Source organism: Eumetopias jubatus, unplaced genomic scaffold (assembly GCF_037043125.1).
Source record: "Eumetopias jubatus isolate StellerSeaLion01/CBP00866 unplaced genomic scaffold, mEumJub1_p1.0 scaffold_1, whole genome shotgun sequence".
Classification (NCBI taxonomy): Eukaryota; Metazoa; Chordata; class Mammalia; order Carnivora; family Otariidae; genus Eumetopias; species Eumetopias jubatus.
This window is the reverse complement of record NW_028274807.1, coordinates 145,127,922-145,147,205: the sequence shown is the minus strand read 5'-3', so window position 1 is coordinate 145,147,205 and position 19,284 is coordinate 145,127,922. Positions and strand designations below refer to the sequence as shown.

Genomic DNA, 19,284 nt, shown 5'->3' with positions numbered 1-19,284 from the left:
TTCTGTGAAAAATGCCACTGGAATTTTGATAGGGATTGCATTGAATCTATAGATTACTTTGGGTTTGAAACCACATAAGCCCCATTGCCCTGCTTGCCACTTTAAAGATATATTAATTGCTTAGAATTAAGTATGTATATAGCTATTTTTCTTTTGTTTTATTTTAGTTTTCAAATTATTAGGTTCTGTTTTGTTTTCCAAAAATAATTTGGAATTTAGTGACTTCTGTTTCTTGAATGGTTTGGCCAGTAAAGATGGTTTTTAAATGTCTGTCAATGCCAAATATAGGGTATCCTGCATTTTAATACTTTTTAATCCTTCTAATTGCATAATTGAATAAAGAGAAGGGGTTCATGATGGACTTTTTAATATTGTCAAACATATTAATCTTGGCTGTGGCAGGGAGCTGAGTACTGACAACTCAGTCCATCTTTTCTAAGTTTAGTGAAAGAGGTATGTATTACGAGCTTATACAATTAATTGATCTGTTATTGATGAGAGGTAGCTATTTGGGTTTTATAGATATGAATGGATTTTAATCTATTTTAATAGATTCTGGGGAAAGGCCCAGGACAAGTGATTACAGATGAGGTATAGTTACGAAAATAGAGACTGTAGTTGTGATTAAGAGGTAATGAACATTGGTAAAGGATCTTCTGACTATAGCATGGGCACTGTAGGGTGAATGTGTACCTCCCAAATTAGTATGTTTATCTTACTATTTTTTTAAGATTTTGTTTATTTATTTGAGAGAGAGAATGAGAGATAGAGAGCACGAGAGGGAAGAGGGTCAGAGGGAGAAGCAGACTCCCTGCCGAGCGGGGAGCCCGATGTGGGACTTGATCCCGGGACTCCAGGACCATGACCTGAGCCGAAGGCAGTCGCTTAACGAACTGAGCCACCCAGGCACCCCCAAATTAGAATGTTTAAATCCTACCCCACAGTGATGGCATTAGGACGTGTGGTCTTTTGTAGATGATTAGATCATGAGGACGGAGACCTCATGAACGGGATTGGGCTCTTACAAAAGAGACAACAGAGAGCTCTCTCACCTCTTCTGCCATGTGAGGACACAGTGAGCAGACAGCTGTTTCTGATCCTGAAACAAGCCCTCATTAGACGTCAGATCTGCCAATGCCTTCATCTTGAACTTCCCAGTCTCCAGAACTGTGAGAATTAAATTCTGGTGTTTAAAAGCCATCTAGCCTATCGTGTTTTGTTATAATAGCCCAAAAAGACTAAGACAACATGGTTTCTGTTTTTGTTGAGCAAGCAGGGACAGTGTCTGTTAAGAATAGGGTAATTTCTTATCTCTAAGTACCTTAAAAGCAAGGACTTTATATCCTGCTTACTGTTAAGACAACTTGCCCCAAGAATATTTGCTGAATGAAGGAAGACATTCTGCTGAAGGAAACCCATAAATGAGCTGACACACTGCACTGAAGTGTCTTTAAGTGTGCAGTGTGTTGTTGGGAGTATGAGAGAGTGTGCTTAACCAGACTTAAGGAGGCAAAGAAAGCTTTCTAGAGCAAACTAAACTGAGACCAGGATAAGCTGCGGTTCTCCCACATGTGAGGGGAGGGGAAGAAATATTCCAGAAAGAAATGGTAGCATGTGTGAAGATTCAGAGTTGGGAGAGACCACCCTCTCTAATGCTCTGCAAGACGTTGTGAATGGCTGGAGCCTAGCACGTGGGTTGTGGGACATGGTGGGAGAGGGGCAGAAAAATAAGGTGGTTTTTGTAAGGAACATTGGGCTTTATAGTTTGCACTTCATGGCGAGAGGAACAGGAAGACCCTGAGGGTTTTTCCTGACATCTTATGAAACTTCCAAACATGTTAAAGGAATTTTACAGTGAACATTCATATACCCAAACCTAGATTCTACCATTTAACTTAACTGTATTTGCTTTATCACATAAGCAGTTCACTGTTCCACCCCTTTTTTTATGCATTAGAAGTAAGTTGCTGATACTAGTTTACTTGACTCTAAATACTTCAGCGTTTGTATATCATTAACTAGAATATTCCGAAGGGTCTTAAGAAGGAGAAGTGGCATGAGGAGATTGTTGGAGGAACATCACTCAGCTGCAGGATGGGGAATGGATTGGTGTGTGATACGAATTTAGTGTATGTTCACTTTTGAGGAGAATGTTTGTATAGTGAGAAGAGAACCAGGCAGAGGCCAAAAGAGTGCCTAAAGACATAAAAAGAGAAGAAAATAGTCTAACAAATAATGTGATTAGAAGTTGTGTGTAACAGAACAAGACTGCATCTTTGTAATACCAACAGCATTTTTCACAGAACTGGAATAAATCATCCTAAAATTTGTATGGAACCACAAAAGACCCTGAATAGCCAAAGCAATCTTGAAAAAGAAAAACAACACTGGAGGTATCACAATTCCAGACTTAAGTTATATTACAAAGCTGTAGTAATCAAGACAGTATGGTACTGGCACAAAAATAGACACAAAGATCAATGGAATAGAATGGGATACCCAGAAATAAACCTACAACTATATAGTCAATTAATTTTGACAAAGCAGGAAGGAATATGACAGTCTCTTCAACAAATGGTGTTGGGAAAACTGGGAAGCAACATGCAAAAGGATGAAACTGGACCACTTTCTTAACACCATACACCAAAATAAACTCAAAATGGATTAAAGACCTAAATGTGAGACCTGAAACCATAATATCCTAGAAGAGAAGACAGGCAATAATGTCTCTGACATCAGCCGTAGCAACATTTTTCTAGATTTATTTCCTAATGCAAGGGAAGTAAAAGCAAAAATAAACTTTGGGACCACCTCAAAATAAAAAGCTTCTGCACAGTCAAGGAAATAATCAACAAAACTAAAAGGTAACCTACTGAATGGGAGAAGATATTTGCATATGACATATCTGGTAAAGGGTTAGTATCCAAAATATATAAAGACCTGATACAACTCAACACCCCCCAAAAAATAAAAATAATAATAATACTCCAATTGAAAAGTGGGCAGAAGACCAAAAAAAAAAAAAAAGCCAGAGGACATAAACAGACATTTCTCCAAAGAAGACTTACAAATGGCCAGACACATGACTGATCATCAGGGAAATGCAAATGAAAACTAGAATGAGCTATCACCTCTCACCTGTTAGAATGGCTAAAATCAACAACACAAGAAACAAGTGTTGACAAGGATGTGGAGAAAAAGGAGCCCTCCGGCACTGTTGGTGGGAATGTAAACTGGCGCAGCCACTGTGGAAAACAGTATGGAGGTTCCTCACAAAGTTAAAAATGGAACTACCTTACCGTCCAGTAATCACACTACTGGGTATTTACCCAAAAATACAAAAGCACTCATTCAAAGGAAAACAGACATCCCTGTGTTTATCGCAGCGTTATTTATAATAGCCAAACTATGGAAGCAGCCCAAGTGCCCATCGATAGATGAATGGATAAAGAAGATGTGGTATATATATACAATGGAATATTATTCAGCCATAAAAGAATGAAATCTTGCCATTTGCAACAACATGGATGGAGCTAGAGAGTATAATGCTCAGCAAAGTCAGTCAGTCAGAGAAAGACAAATACCATACGATTTCATTCCTATGTGGAATTTAAGAAACCAAACAAGCAAAGGGAAAGAACAAGGGGGAGACAAACCAAGAAACAGGTTCTTAACTATAGAGGAGAAATGGGTGATTACCAGAGGGGAAAGTGGGGCAGATGGGTGAAATAGATGAAGGGGATTAAGCATACACATTTATCATGATGAGCACTGAATAATGTATAGAATTGTTGAATCACTCTATTGAACACCTGAAACTTAATATAACACTGTGTGTTAACTATACTGAAATTAAAATAAAGAACTTAATAAAAAATAATAAGAAATTATGCGATTTAAACTTGACACAAGTTATAAGACACCTGAGTGGCTCAGTCAGTTAAGTGTCTGCCTTCAGTTCAGGTCATGATCCCCGGGGTCCTGGGATCGGGGTCCTGAGATGGAGCCCTGCATTGGGCTCCCTCCTCTGCTTCTCCCTCTGCCCCTCCCCCTGCTGGTGTGCTCTCAAGCTCTCTCTTTCTCTCTCTCAAATAAATAAAATCTCTTTAAAAAAATAAATAAACTTGGCACAAGTTTAAAAACTTTAAAACTAGGCTAGCTATTCAGTGTTTTAGTAAGGATTTTTTTAATATTGTAAATCTATGTAAATACTACCTATTATTGTCTCATGAACTTAGTTACTAGCAGTATCATGTTAATACTTATAATAAAGGTGAGTTGAGTTTCTTAGATCTAAGGACTTATTCCTAGAGAATATTCATGAGTTCTCTGAAAATTTTAAAATTGTTTTCATTTTCATGTTAAACTTAAAAAAATTATATATGTCTTGGATCTTCTGAATGACCATCTTTGGATCTAAATGCTGCCACAAGATTGCAGTACTCACTTCTGCACAGGTGTTTATAGTCCTGGTGGTGACAAGCTGAGGCCATATAATGCAGACAGAACAGAGAGAGGATACACAGATCTCAGGCTCAGAGGAAGTATCCCAGAGCAGTTAGTATATTATATTCGGTTGTATTGGCCAGACTGGTCTTTTTATGAACTGTTTTCCAACATTTCATAGCAATAAGTATCACCTTAAATAGGCAATAAAGAACTTGTCATTAAATAAGTACTTCTTTTTCAGTGCTATTTTTGCAGTGTACTGTTAAAATGGACCAACAAAATAATAGATTGGGTTGAAAATAGTAATATCTATGATAATTGACTATGAGTATTTCCATGATGATCCATCGTGCTTAAAATGGAAATAATGAAATTAACTAGTAAAAAATACATAAATGCTTCTATTAAACCCAGTACTGGCATTTAATTTCAGCAAAACATCATTTGTTATATTGATTGCTAATTTGAATTTTATCAATTCTATAATTTTTATGGCATTTAATATGTAATGTCTTCAAGTAGTTGTTCAAGAACTGTAAACAAGGGACGCGTAGGTGGCTCAGTCGTTAAGTTAAGCGCCTACCTTCAGCTCAGGTCATGATCCCAGGGTCCTGGGATCCAGCCCCACATCGGGCTCCCTGCCCGGCGGCAAGCCTGCTTCTCCCTCTCCCACTCCCCCTGCTTGTATTCCCTCTCTTGCTCTGTCTCTCTCTGTCAAATAAATAAATAAAATCTTTTAAAAAAAATTAAACAAAAAATTTAAAGCATTTGTATCTAGTCACCTCAGTATTCAGGAGCACTGGACATAAGAATAATTTAAATCACCATGTGAGGAGATCTGTGAAAACTTTCTTGTAAAGAGTCTGAATAGGCAAAGCGGAGGATTTTTAGGGCAGTGAAACTATTCTGTATGATACTGTAATGGCAGCTACATGTCATTATACATTTGTCAAAACCCATTTAATGTAGAACCCCAAGAATGAACCCTCACCTAAACAGTGGACTTTGGGTGATAATGATGTGTCAGTGTCAGTTCACTGATTGTAATATGTAATAAATGTACTTCTGTGTCAAGAATCTGGGAGGTTGTATAGATGTGGGGATGGGATATTCAGAAATTCTCTGAATTTCTCAGTTTTGCTGTGAACCTAAAACTCCTCTAAAAAACAAAGTTTATTGGGGCACCTAGGAGACTCAGTTATTTGAATATCTGACTCTTGATTTCGGCTCAGGTCATGATCTCAGGGTCCTGAGATCAAGCCCTGCCTTGGGCTCTGCGCTGAGCGTGGAGTCTGCTTGTGATTCTCTCTCTCCCTTTCCCTCTGCTTCCTCCCCCACCACTTGCACATGTGTGCTCTCTCTTTCTCTCTAAAAAATAATTTATAAAAATCCCAAAGTTTATTAATTTAAAAAATCTGAGTCTGTTCTAGAACTAGAAAGAAAAGAATCGACATTTCTCTTATGACAGACTACTTTCCTGAAAGGAGTCTTCTAAGTTAAATTGACATCAACTGAAAACTGATTATCCCACAGAAACAATGTTACATATTATAGGCAAAAACTTAGTGCCCCGACTTGTAATAGAAGCTTAAATCAACAATAAAATGTCTGATTTTCTAAAGTATAAATGCATCCATAAAAATAGGTGGTAATCAGATAAAACTTCATTTTTTTTAACCCAGGATTTATCTTTTCTCTTTAATTCCTAGTTTAGATGTTAGAAAATAAAAAGATACCTTAAAAAAGGGTCAGAATCAGATCGGTTTATTTCAACTTCTTTTTAGTATTTCAAATGACTTAAATATAAAGGTTTCTGAATTAAAAAATGTACACTTATAGATAAGCATGAGCAAAAGACCCCAAACCATAATAATATCACCTGGAAATAGTCACTGATTTGGTTATCTCTAGTGGTGATATTATGGAGTGGTTCTTCAGTGCAGAGGATCATAGGAGAATGGAGGGAAAATTGAATGGGAAGTAATCAGAGAGGGAGACAAACCATGAGAGACTCTTAACTCTGGGAAACCAACTGAGGGTTGCTGGAGGGGAGGTGGGTGGGGGGATGGGGTAACTGGGTGATGGGTATTAAGGAGGGCATGTGATATGATGAGCACAGGGTGTTGTATGCAACTGATGAATTACTGAATTCTACATCTGAAACTAATGATGTAATATATGTTAGCTAATGGAATTTTAAAGAAAAAAATATTATGGAGTGGTTCTTTAAATAACAAGTTTGTATCTTCCTTTTCATTTATCTAATTCTAATTGTAAAGGTTTAAATCCATAGGCTCCAAACAGGTTTTGAGCCCAAATTCATGACATCAAAAATACAGTCAATCTTAACTACATATGCTCTATTTTGAATTCTTGTAGCCATCCCTAGGGCATGGCTGTTTCCTTTTTCTGAGAACTGAAGTTGAAGAGTTCTCCCCTACTTATGAGACCAGAGTTTATTCCTCTGAGTAAATGTCCATCATTCATTTCACTGGACTAATGATTCAAATGTGCCACACTCATCTGGGGATGCTTAATAAACACACATTGCTGGGCCTCCCTCCTGGATTTCTGGGGTGGGGTCTAAGAATCTGCATCTCTAACAAGTAACCAGTGTTGCTTATGCTGCTAGTGTAGGCACCACACTTTGAGAACCATCGCATTAGACATTTACTACACTGAGCACTAGGAATACAAAGATCCTTATATCAAAGCCACTGTCCTCTAGGAGGCTCACAAACTGGAGAGGGAAAACAAACAGGAGACAATTTTAAGATACTGCCAGTAAGACTATGCTGGAGATAAGCAACAAACCAGGAAGCCAGCCCTAAGGGAATACCCTGGTTTTGCCTGGAAGTCAGAAAGGGCTTTGTAGAGAGGGTAGGTAACACTTTAGCCAAATCTGGTAGTGTTTAATGAGCCATGGACAGTTAGTCATTCCAGGCAGTAAGGAAAGCATATACAGAGGCCTGGAGGCAAAGAAGTGTCCTTCTACAAAGGACAAATAATTTGAATGCATGAGCTTTAGGATGTGAGGGGGAAAAGGGGTTGGAAAGTGAGAACAAGTACGGCATGCCAGATCATGAAGGGCATCTTTTGCCAGGCCAAGAAGGTCAGACATTATCCTGAAGATAATGAAGAGCCACTGGCAGTGTTTAGGTATTGTAGAAAGACTGCTATGGCAGAAGTGTGGAAGACTGACTGACAAGGATAAGTTTAGGAGTAAGAAAACTAGGTAACTCGATATTAATGGAGTCCTAGCAAGAAATGAGGTAGGCCTGAACTAAGGTATTAGCTAGTAGGGGGGACAGCTGTACTCAAGGCAGACTTGGTTGGGAGCTGGCAGAGAGAGGAGGAGGAAGACTCAGAAGTCAGAGAAGGCTCTCCCTTGCCATTGCTTCAGTAACATCCCCCTCTCCTACTCTACCACTGACCTCTGAGGTGGCTGCTCCTAGTCTTCCTTGCAGGCTGCTCTTCCATTCCCACCCAACATCTGTGTTGCCCAGGGTTTCTTTCTCAGCCTTCTGCTCTTCTCACTCTGAATGTAATTCCAGGAGCGGCTCCACACACAACTTCAACGCCACCTATACCAGTGACCCACAGATTTCCTTCCAGCCTCAGCCTCTCCTGAACTGCTTACTGGTCATCACTACTTGGATGTCCCATAAATACCTCACATTTCAATATGCACAAAAACAGTATTATTCTCTTGCTACCTTTCCCGCAAACACTCGCTTATATAATTATTAATGTAAGATTCCAACTTCAAAGACTTTCTGTATGCTTGTTCCTTCTACCTAGAACATACTCTCTCTAGAAACCTCTATGTTGCCTAAACTTCTGCCTTCTCTCAAATATCACTTCCTTGGGTAGGCCATTCCTAACCACCTCATTTAAAATCTCAACCTCCCTTACATTCCTATTCCTTCTCATCTTATTTTTCTCCGTTGAACTTACTAACATAGTATGGATTTTACTTAGTCACCCCCTACCCTCAAAAGCTCCAGTGGAACAGGCATTTTTGTGTTTTGTTTGCTGCTGTATCCCCAGTACCCAGAAAGTACCTGTGACTACAGTGCCTGTTAACTCTGCACTTTCCATAGTGAAATGTACATTCCTAAGTCTCTTACAGGGCAGCCACTGATACATCTGGTCTCGAACAACAAAAATTGCACCAAAATATTAATGAATTTCATAAATCCCTGAATGAAGGATATAAATTTTGTTCCCTTATCCACTTTGGGATTATTTTAAAACTTTATTGTGTATTAATGGGTTTGAAAAAAAAAAAGCCTAAGAAGTTAGGACAGAAAAAGGATAAATTTCAAGTCTGTCAGTGTGTTTCTATATAACAAGAAACAAAGGATTGTAACTGCTCCCTTTGTCCATATCCTAGTCAGATGAACCATCAGTGGCTTCTGTTTCCATCTCTATAGCAGGAGCTGCAAACCTTTCCAGAGTGCCCTCTGCATTCATTTAAGCAACAGTAATTCTAACATAACTTTGAATGGGGAATGGTGATTGTCTCCCATTTGGCAGATGATACTGGAGCTCAGAATTGCCAAAGATAAGTATCTTATTCAAAGTTTCATAGGAAATGACAGGGGCAGGATCTAAATTCATATAAATTTAAGTTCGAAGCACACTCTTTCCAGTATGCAACAGTGCTATTTTAGAGGCCATTAAAATAATACTGTTTATTATTTTTACATTATGACTCATAAGAGAAAAAGGTATTTCTGCTTCCAGGGGTTATTGCTATTTTCAGAAGAAAAAGAAAATGATTTAATGCATTCTTTGTGGGCTGCCTCTGAGTGACAGGTGGTTATATTCCTATTCTCTTGATTCTACCTCTAAGGACTGGGAATAAAGTTTGTTTTATTATACTGGTAACTTCTCCTCTCCTGAAATTTTAAATGATGATAGTTGTGCCTCTTAATATTCAGCACCTTGGAGATCCATTTTAAGATAAATCTTACAACATTAATTTTGAAAAAGAGTATACTATCAAATAAATGTAATATGGTAAATACGGTAGTTTGAGATTTTTTTTCCCTACCTTGCAATTTCAAAATTTCTCACTTCTGCTAACAAATTGGAAGGGTTCACATTGAGAATACAGAACATTTCATAGACACACGCAAGCTGTAGGGAAATCTAATGAACTCCTCTCTACTTAGAGATGAGAAAATTGGGACCAGGCTAGTCACAAAGACTGTGGGAGCATGGTAATAATTCAAGCCTTGCAAGAGAATCCAAGTCAACCTTCTCAAGAGTGTGACTCTTGTTTACTCTCAGGAGAAAATGGAATGAAGGCAAAAACAGCAGAATATCTTATTTCCAAGAATATTCTAACATAGTGCTTGGCACAGAGAAGATTCTCAAGATGTCTGAAGAAGCACTTTGCTGACTGAAACAGAATTTTTCTGGGAGCAAAACTTCTATCCACTACTCCTCTCTATGGCTTTAAGAACATTTGGAAGCTACAGTTGGTTGAAAATCGAACATTCTTATTTTACAATTGTTTTAAGCCTATTTCTTCTTTTCATAAGTCTTAAGCCTCCATTAAAATGACCAGTTTCTGCAGCTGTCACTTTTCTACATCTAAATGAACTCTGATATGATTTGTCTTGATGGCAAATGCAGACATCTGAAAATAAACCTGTTTCATAAAACATCTGAAAAGGCCAATGAAGACATATTCTGCAGACAAACTCTCATGTGTTACCTACCATTTCTAGGAAATACCTCTTATCTGAGGTATTTATAAAGATGCAGGGTTTTTTTTCTTTTTCTTTTTTTTTTATTCCAAGATTTTATTTAAATTCAGTTTAGTTAACATATACTGTAGTTCCATTTCAGGAGTAGAATTTAGCGATTCCTCATGTACATATAACACCCAGTGCTTATCACAACGCATGCCTTCCTTCATCCCCATCACCTATTTAGCCCATCCCCACACCCAGCTCCCCATTTTTTTCTTTTAAGTTTTTTATTTAATTTAATTTAAAATTTTTTTTAAGTAGGCTGCACACTGGGCGTGGAGCCCAACTCCTGGCTTGAACTCATGACCCTGAGATCAAGACCTGAGCCGAGATCAAGAGTCAGATGCTTAACCAACTGAACCACCCAAGAGCCCCAAGTTTTTTATTTTAATTCCAGTATAGTCAACATACAGTGTTATATTAGTTTCAGGTGTACAATGGAGTGACTCAACAAGTCTACACATTATTCAGTGCTCATCATGATAAATGTGTACGCTTAATCCCCTTCATCTATTTCACCCATCCTCCCCACCTCCCCTCTGGTGATCACCTGTTTGTTCTCTATAGTTAAGAATCTGTTTCTTGGTTTGTCTCTCTTGTTTTTTTCCCTTTACTTGTTTAGTTTCTTAAATTCCACATAGGAATGAAATCGTATGGTATTTGTCTTTCTCTGACTGACTTTGCTGAGCATTATACTCTCTAGCTCCATCCATGTTGTTGCAAATGGCAAGATTTCATTCTTTTATGGCTGAATAATATTCCATTGTATATATATACCACATCTTCTTTATCCATTCATCTATCGATGGGCACTTGGGCTGCTTCCATAGTTTGGCTATTATAAATAACGCTGCGATAAACACAGGGATGTCTGTTTTCCTTTGAATGAGTGCTTTTGTATTTTTGGGTAAATACCCAGTAGTGTGATTACTGGACGGTAAGGTAGTTCCATTTTTAACTTTGTGAGGAACCTCCATACTGTTTTCCACAGTGGCTGCACCAGTTTACATTCCCACCAACAGTGCCGGAGGGCTCCTTTTTCTCCACATCCTTGCCAACACTTGATTTTTGTGTTTTTGCTATTAATATTTTTTAGTCTACATTTTATTTTTGTCTGTTCTACATTCCTTCTACTCTTGTTCAACATACTACCCCCACCTCTCTCCTTTACTAATATTTCTTATGACTTCATGGTTTTGGTGAAGGCTACAGCCAGAATTCCCTGCCCTGGTCAGTTTTGATGTACCATCCATCCTCCATGAGTGTGGCCCGTGGGTGGGTACATGATCCAAACTGGGCCAGTTAAGAGTCTTTACCTGAGATGCTTCAGACTGAAAGCCAGTAGGGAGAGTCTTTTGTTCCTTGTATATTAAACTGGGATGACATAAGAGTTGAACTTCTTGAAAAGTACCCACAGAGGAAGCCATTTGTAATAGGATAGAACCAGACTTAACAGGAAGGGCTGAGACACCAGGACAAAGAATCTTGGAGGTGAAGTCTGCATCTTTAGCTGTATAATTATCTAGATCTCTTCCATCAAATTAAGGTTGCAATTAGTTCCAGTTGGGTTTTTCAGTTGACATTAGAAAGCATCCTTAAATAATCCATATTATAATTAAAAAGAGTTGTCCTCTTTTACAGGTGAAGATGGAGCTGGAAAAACAAGCTTAATAAGAAAAATTCAGGGAATAGAAGAGTACAAGAAAGGAAGAGGGTTGGAATATTTGTACTTAAATGTTCATGATGAAGACAGGGAAGGTAAGTGTCATTTATATGTAAAACAAGTTTCCTGAGGACTTTCTGAGTTACACTGATGCTCATATTAGTCTTTGACTTTTCTTAGTGTATCATTTTTCACTAGGAGTCCTAGTCTGTCATGCTAGTCAGTGAATAGTTCTGTGTGAGCATGCTTTTATTGGTTTGGGATTGGGATTCGTAGAGTGATATTTTTTAACATCTTAAGGTATTCTGGTGTGCAGACTAGGTTTCTTGCTGGCCTTGAAGAATCTCAATTCTTCAGTTCATTTCTCCCTCAGAGAGTGGAATAATAGTATCCTAGGGTTCTTTTGTTGACTCCCTTTTCACCTTCTCATTTTTGACACAAAAATGTCATCTACTCCCCTGCTTTTTTCAATATGATCAGCCATTTTTTTCTTGTATACATCACTTGTCTTCTCATTTTTGTGTATAATATCGTGAATATGCATGGCTATCTCTGCTGATAAGAAGAGAGAGAGATATCCTGATGGTAAGAATAGAAACATGTAATTCATGTTGGTGATTTGGGATTGAGAAATAAGTAGAGGCTGCTGGTGTTCTGTATTGGCAGTTAAATCATTTTCCTGAATGTTTGTTAGGCCTTTATTAAATTGATAGATGTGGCCTACCTAAATAGTTCAACCTTGTCAAAGGAGACCTCTCCTGTGGAGATGCCCTAAGATACCAGGTAGTATTGTTAGTTGGATAATGAAATAACTTAATCCTATTGTCTTGGTAACTTACTTTTTTCTGTTATAGATCAAACAAGATGTAATGTATGGATCTTAGATGGAGACCTGTATCACAAGGGCCTCCTTAAATTTTCACTGGATGCCATTTCTCTGAAGGACACTCTAGTTATGCTGGTTGTGGATATGTCAAAGCCTTGGACTGCTTTGGATTCTCTACAGAAATGGGCAAGTGTTGTTAGAGAACATATTGACAAATTGAAAATTCCTCCTGAAGAAATGAAAGAAATGGAACAAAAGTGTGAGTAGTCTAGAAATACTAATATAGATTTCAAACATCTATTCCTAGCTATCGTAATTGTAGGAATTTTTTACTTTTAATAAGGTTTAATGAAGGATACATAATGTGACTATTGCTTTTGAAATTCAATTTGATGTGCTAGGTTTTAATGTAGTTTTAAATTGGAAACTTATACATAATGGCAGACTCTTTGATAGAGGTGTCTTTTCTCTTTTGCCGAAAGGCTGTAAATGTTCATTTTGAGAAGTAGGTTTTCAGGATTTAAAAAAAAAAAAAATTGAATCTTTCTTCAGCTGTTCATTTTCAGCACTTTCATTTCTTAATAAGTAGAGCAATCTTATCAACCTTGTCAAAATGAAATGTGCCTCAAAGATGTTAACAACATACAGATGGTAAGCTGGTTTTATGATTTACAAAGTATGTATTTTGGATATACCCATGCAAATTGGAAATTTTCAAGTAAATTATGAAAACGATACAGGTCATTTCTTACAAATTGTAAGCCAGTTGTCACAGTTCTTAATTTCACTGAGAGCCCTTCATTTGCCAATGTTGTACTTTGCTTAAGAAAATATACAGATGAATGCTGCTTTTCGTTATTGTTAGCTGATTATAACTTTTAGGGGAAAATTGACAGCTTACTAGAATTTATATGCTAGGAAATAGTAGAGACTTAGGAGAATGTATGTCCTAAATCCCTAAAAAAAATAGCCAGTACCTGTGTTTCCCTGTTGGCCATTGTCTGTGGGTCTTTTTTTTCCCCAAAGTTTATACTATAGCACTGGTTCTCAATTTGTGGGTCCTAGGATCCTGTACTGTATCAGTACAGCTGGGAACTTGTCAGAAATACAAGCTGGGAACTTGTCAGAAATACACATTCTTAGGCTCTACCCCAAACTCAATCATTACTCTGGTGCATGCTAAAACTTGAGAACCACTGTTAGATTTCAGCTTCTGATTTGAAGGGTAATAGCTACCAGATCTGCTAGGGTTGATTTCCTGTGTTCCTGGAGGAACTGCACTCAACTATTCAAGGCTCCCTCTTCCTTGACCCTATCTAAGTTTAGGACACTTTTCCTCCTTTATGGCTTTGTATAGAATTCCCTCATATACTGTTTTAATCCTATGAACACATTTCCCTGTGTTCCTGGAGGAACTGCACTCAACTATTCAAGGCTCCCTCTTCCTTGACCCTATCTAAGTTTAGGACACTTTTCCTCCTTTATGGCTTTGTATAGAATTCCCTCATATACTGTTTTAATCCTATGCTGTGGATTTGTTTCCAGATGTGTTATTTTGCTTTTAAACATGGAAAGCAGCCTTATGTAGAAATCCTGCATCACTGATTATTTCCTTGAGAATTACTCAAAGAGTAATCATTGAGTCAAAGTATACATTGTTAAGGCTCTTAATACATTCACATTAACTTTTTGTTAAATGGAGGTTTTAACAGACATGCAAATGAGTTCTAAAAATTTATCAGCATTGGTAATATCTCATTAATTCTTACCAGAATTACAGAGTGAATTGCACCTAGATTGCACCTAGGTAAAAAGGAAAAGACCTGAGTAAAGGGTTTAGAGAAAGGAAAGTAATGTTAGAAAGTCATCTAGGTCTGACGTTCATTCATTCATTCACTCATTTATGATTTTATTTATTTATTTGAGAGAGAGAGTGTGAGAGAGCACAAGCAGAGGGAGGGGCAGAGGGAGAGGGAGAAACAGGCTTCCCTGAGCAGGGAGCCCGATGCGGAGCTTGATCCCAGGACCCGAAGGCAGATGCTTAACCCACTGAGCCACCTGGGCACCCGTACGTCTGACTTTGAAATTGTGGAACATTCCCCCCCTCACACACACACCTATTTTTTATCCTCTCAGTGCCTTTTGTGAATTAGAGAATGTAGAGAAGCAAAGCTAGATTGTGACTTACCCAAAGTAGCACAGACAGAACTGGCTTACATTGAACCCCACTCTTTGAAGCCACTCAGTGTTGTACTCTGCCTACTCATAATTAATGTGGGTCTAGTGTTTCTGTCTTTGAAACAGATTTCTCAAACTTTTTGCTTGTTCTCTTACACAAGACTAAGTATAAAGTCTCATAAAATACATATTTAGGTTATGGCAGAAAAAGCTACCTGCTGAAATAAAGCAATTTCTAAACTATGTATTAAATTATTTACTTTGATTTTCAGTGATTAGAGACTTCCAAGAATATGTAGAGCCGGGAGAAGATTTCCCAGCCTCTCCTCAGAGAAGAAATACTGGGTCACAGGAAGACAAAGACGACAGTGTGGTTTTACCTCTGGGTGCGGACACACTTACACATAACTTGGGCATCCCAGTACTAGTAGTTTGCACCAAGGTTAGCTTCCTTCTTAGAGATTCTACTACTGCTATTAACCAAGGATAAACAGCTGTTTTGTTTTCCAGCCTCCTTTTGGAGTTGACACACTAGCTTTCCTAGATATTTTTTCTTAACAAATAGAAATAATAGTTTAAAATATTGAATGATAATCACATGTTGGTTTTGTGATCTTAGTCCTAGTTTCTTTGAAAGAAAACGTTACTTCAAATATTCTGTTCTTGATTGAATTTCATATTCCTAATTTCAGTTAGACTTCATTGTCCAGTCAGTTGAGTAGAAATACTACAGGTAAGATGATAACTTTGGTATTAATTTTTATGAAATACTTTCCACAATAAATTGTGATATACTAATATCCTAATATCAGAAGATTATGCCCTTAAAATAGACTTAAACACCTACCAGCACTCATTATGTAAAGATGATATGCAGTTATTAAGGGCTTTTTATTTATTTACTGAAGAGGTTCTGATAGGATTGCTATTACCAAATTCTATTAATTTAGTTCCATCACTGTGCACACTTTGTAATAAAATCAGATTCCCCTTAAAAATAATTTCTAAGTCGCAGATCTGTACTTCTGCGACAAATAATGCAACGTATGTTAAGAAAAAAGAAAAAGAAGAAAATAGCAGGAGGGGAAGAATGAGGGGGAGTAAGTCAGAGGGGGAAACGAACCATGAGAGACGATGGACTCTGAAAAACAAACTGAGGGTTCTAGAGAGGAGGAGGGTGGGGGGATGGGTTAGCCTGGTGATGGGTATTCAAGGGGGCACGTTCTGCATGGAGCACTGGGTGTTATGCACAAACAATGAATCATGGAACATTTCATCAAAAACTAATGATGTAATATATGGTGATTAACATAACAATAAAAAAATAAAAATTAAAAAAATAATTTCTAGTTCAAGTTCATCTTCTTCCCATTTGGTCTTGAGTAGTATGTCTTTATTGTTTATAGATCCTGGAATATTAAAGAAATGACAGAACATACAAACCTTTTTGAGATCTAAAATTATTAATGTTTTCCGTAACATGTAAAAACTTGCACATGTAATTGAAGGGAGGTATGGCACTTACTCATGTTTGGAATAAAAATGATAAAAAATATTTTTAATCTAGGTTAAGTTTTATTTTAAACTCTACAAAAATTATCAATAACAAAGGGATGGGGGTAGCATTTAAAATAATTAAAATCTGGTATCTGCTTTTCAAATAGTGATTGTTGTGTAGTTATTACTTATACCTTTTCTCTAAAACTTTTTAAGCTCTCACGCTAGAATCCTTCTGTGTGTGGTTTGTTTTTGTTTTATTTTGTTTGACAGAGAGCTGTTTGTTGGCAGATAATTTCCCTGTTTTACAGCACAACTTGCGTCTTATTAAAACCTCTTATTTTCAAAGGAAAACTGTTAAGCTTAAAGGGACCTGAATTAGTATCAAATGAGTCAGAGTCATAAGATTTTTAAGCCAAAAGAGATTATCTACTGTATTTCACAGACTCTAAGGCAATCATCAGTTTTGTATTAGCTTAGGAGCTTTTCAAATGTGTAGGGGGTATGGGAGAGGTGTCTCAGGACAGAGAAATAATGGCGGTTTAACTCTTCTTAAAGACTCTGGAAAATGAGATTCAGAGAGACTAAGTGTCTTGCCTTAGGTCCAGATGCTCTTATTTCATTTAAATATGTTCCACCAAAAGTATCGTAAGTCAACAATATAATAATTATAAATATCTTTAGTAATTTGAAATAATTACTCTGTTCTATAAAATGGACAAACATGCTATATCATGATTATACAAAGAGACTATGTTGTATGATGTATATATGCATAACAAAAAATTGCATGTCAGATTTGACCTCAAACTAATTTAGGTGTAATGAACATTATTATTAAATGGTTATTTTAAGATTTCATACCTTCAGTTCCAGAAGGTTTTGGTGAAGTAATGGATATCATGTTTATTTTTTTGTAACATTTTTCTGTATTAAGCAGAATTCAGAATCGTCTCATTGACTGTACAGGTGATGCTTCAAAAATAGCTTGTAATTCTCCTTTTTTTTGCTGTTGGTAAAATTGTAGTAAGAGTGAACAAAAGAACCAGAAAAGAAATGAAGGTCACTTAAGAGTTATCAGATACACAGAGGAGCAAAGAGGAAATAGGGAAAGGTGCAGACTCCCAGATGTACAGTGTTTGATAGAACTAGAATAGAGTTTAGAACTTAAAAACTTCGTTTAAGTCAAAAGGAGTTGTTGAGTCAGCAAGTATGAGCAACCATCTGCTTGTCCTGTTACTCTTCATTCCTTTATGTACCGAAACTTTCTCTTTGGTGTTTTCAACATTTAATAGAACATGGACATTAATACTTTTTAAGGAAATTATTCCTTAGTCTTGATTCCAACTAAAAGAACCTAGACAGATAAGAGTAATAGATATTCTAATAGTCTGATGTTCAGTCACCATATCAAAGTGGTAGGTTTATGATATTCCCCCACCCAAAACTGTTTAAATCATTATATTTAACTTTGACTAAAGTTAATATTCTTGTTTTTCTTATTTTAACTCAACAGTGTGATGCCATTAGTGTATTGGAGAAAGAACATGACTACAGAGATGAACATTTTGATTTTATTCAGTCACATATCCGGAAGTTTTGTTTACAGTGTATCCTTTTCCTGCATTCATCAGTGCAATGTACCTTACCTGTTTGTTTGCTTTTTTTAATTAATGGAATTAAATTGATGGACTTCAGGAATTCCATAAACTTTTTTCCTCCTGCTTCTGGCTAGAAATTTCATTTTAGCTCCCAAATCATTTATATCTGGGTATTTTGAGCTTTTATAAAAGCAAGTATTGAAATATGTAACTTTGATTCGCTGTGTTTTAAAGGATTATGCCTGAGAAAAATCATTTATCAAGTATCAAGTCTTTTTGGAAAATTCTAATGAGTTGAAATGGTAAACATTCTGATTATAAAGCAGTATTCATTTATTGGGAGCGGTGTTGGGGCAAGATCAATGTTTAGGTTTGTGTATTCCCATTTTTAACATGTTCACTATGTTACCATCTCTACATATAGTCTAATGCAATGGTTTCAAAATCTGGGTGTGCCCAGCTAAGGCTTGCTGAATTGGAACATTTCAAGGTGAAGCTGAAGAATCTCTACTTTTAGAAAAAGCTTTCTGGGTGATTTTGATAATCACAAGGTTAGAAAACCTATTATAAGGAATCTTGTCTAGGTTGCAAGGATTGGAGGAGCCACTGAATAACATTCACAGCTAAAAGAAGGATAAAATGAGGGTTGTACGTGAATGCTTTTAAGAGAATTTGCTATTGAAAACTTTTTCATAGCTTGAGTGCACTGAGGACAGCTGTTCTCACCCACCCCTCTTGGATTAGAGAGTCTGTGGTTGCATTCCCTAACCAAAGCTTTTGTGTCTGAGAAGTGAAGAAATGATGACATTATCAGTAGGTAGGAATCATAAGTAATATATACATGTTTATAGTGTCCGTAGTTTTTCATTTTCATTAATGGACATTTGATTTAAGGACCACTTACAAGAAGCCTAGCTGAATAATGAATAAGATCACTTGATACTGGCAGTTTCCCTTTCCCCTTTTCTCCTCAGTACTTTGTCCTCTCTGTGGCCCTTTCTTTTTTCCTGTCACATAATGGTTGACTTGGTTGAATTGAAGGGCATTTGTCTACATAAGAGACTTTAAAAAGAAGACAAAAAGTGGGAGTAATTGGGGGCGCCTGGGTGGCTCAGTCGTTAAGCGTTAAGCGTCTGCCTTCAGCTCAGGTCATGATCCCAGGGTCCTGGGATCGAGTCCCGCATCGGGCTCCCTGCTCAGCAGGAAGCCTCCTCTCCCTCTCCCACTCCCCCTGCTTGTGTACCCTCTCTCGCTGTCTGTCTCTCTCTGTCAAATAAATAAGAATCTTAAAAAAAAAAAGTGGGA

At 37.2% G+C, this 19,284-nt stretch overlaps 1 protein-coding gene across 1 annotated transcript in view; it reads left to right on the top strand.

Annotated features, from left to right (window-relative positions):
- The window catches only part of DYNC1LI1 (dynein cytoplasmic 1 light intermediate chain 1), a 44,086-nt gene that overhangs the window by 15,536 nt on the left and 9,266 nt on the right, over nucleotides 1–19,284 (top strand). Inside the window, exons 3-6 of the mRNA XM_088026500.1 lie at nucleotides 11,856–11,972; nucleotides 12,732–12,962; nucleotides 15,154–15,323; nucleotides 17,895–17,988. Of these exons, the coding sequence (XP_087882626.1) occupies nucleotides 11,856–11,972; nucleotides 12,732–12,962; nucleotides 15,154–15,323; nucleotides 17,895–17,988 (612 nt within the window). The remainder of the gene's footprint in view (nucleotides 1–11,855; nucleotides 11,973–12,731; nucleotides 12,963–15,153; nucleotides 15,324–17,894; nucleotides 17,989–19,284) is intronic.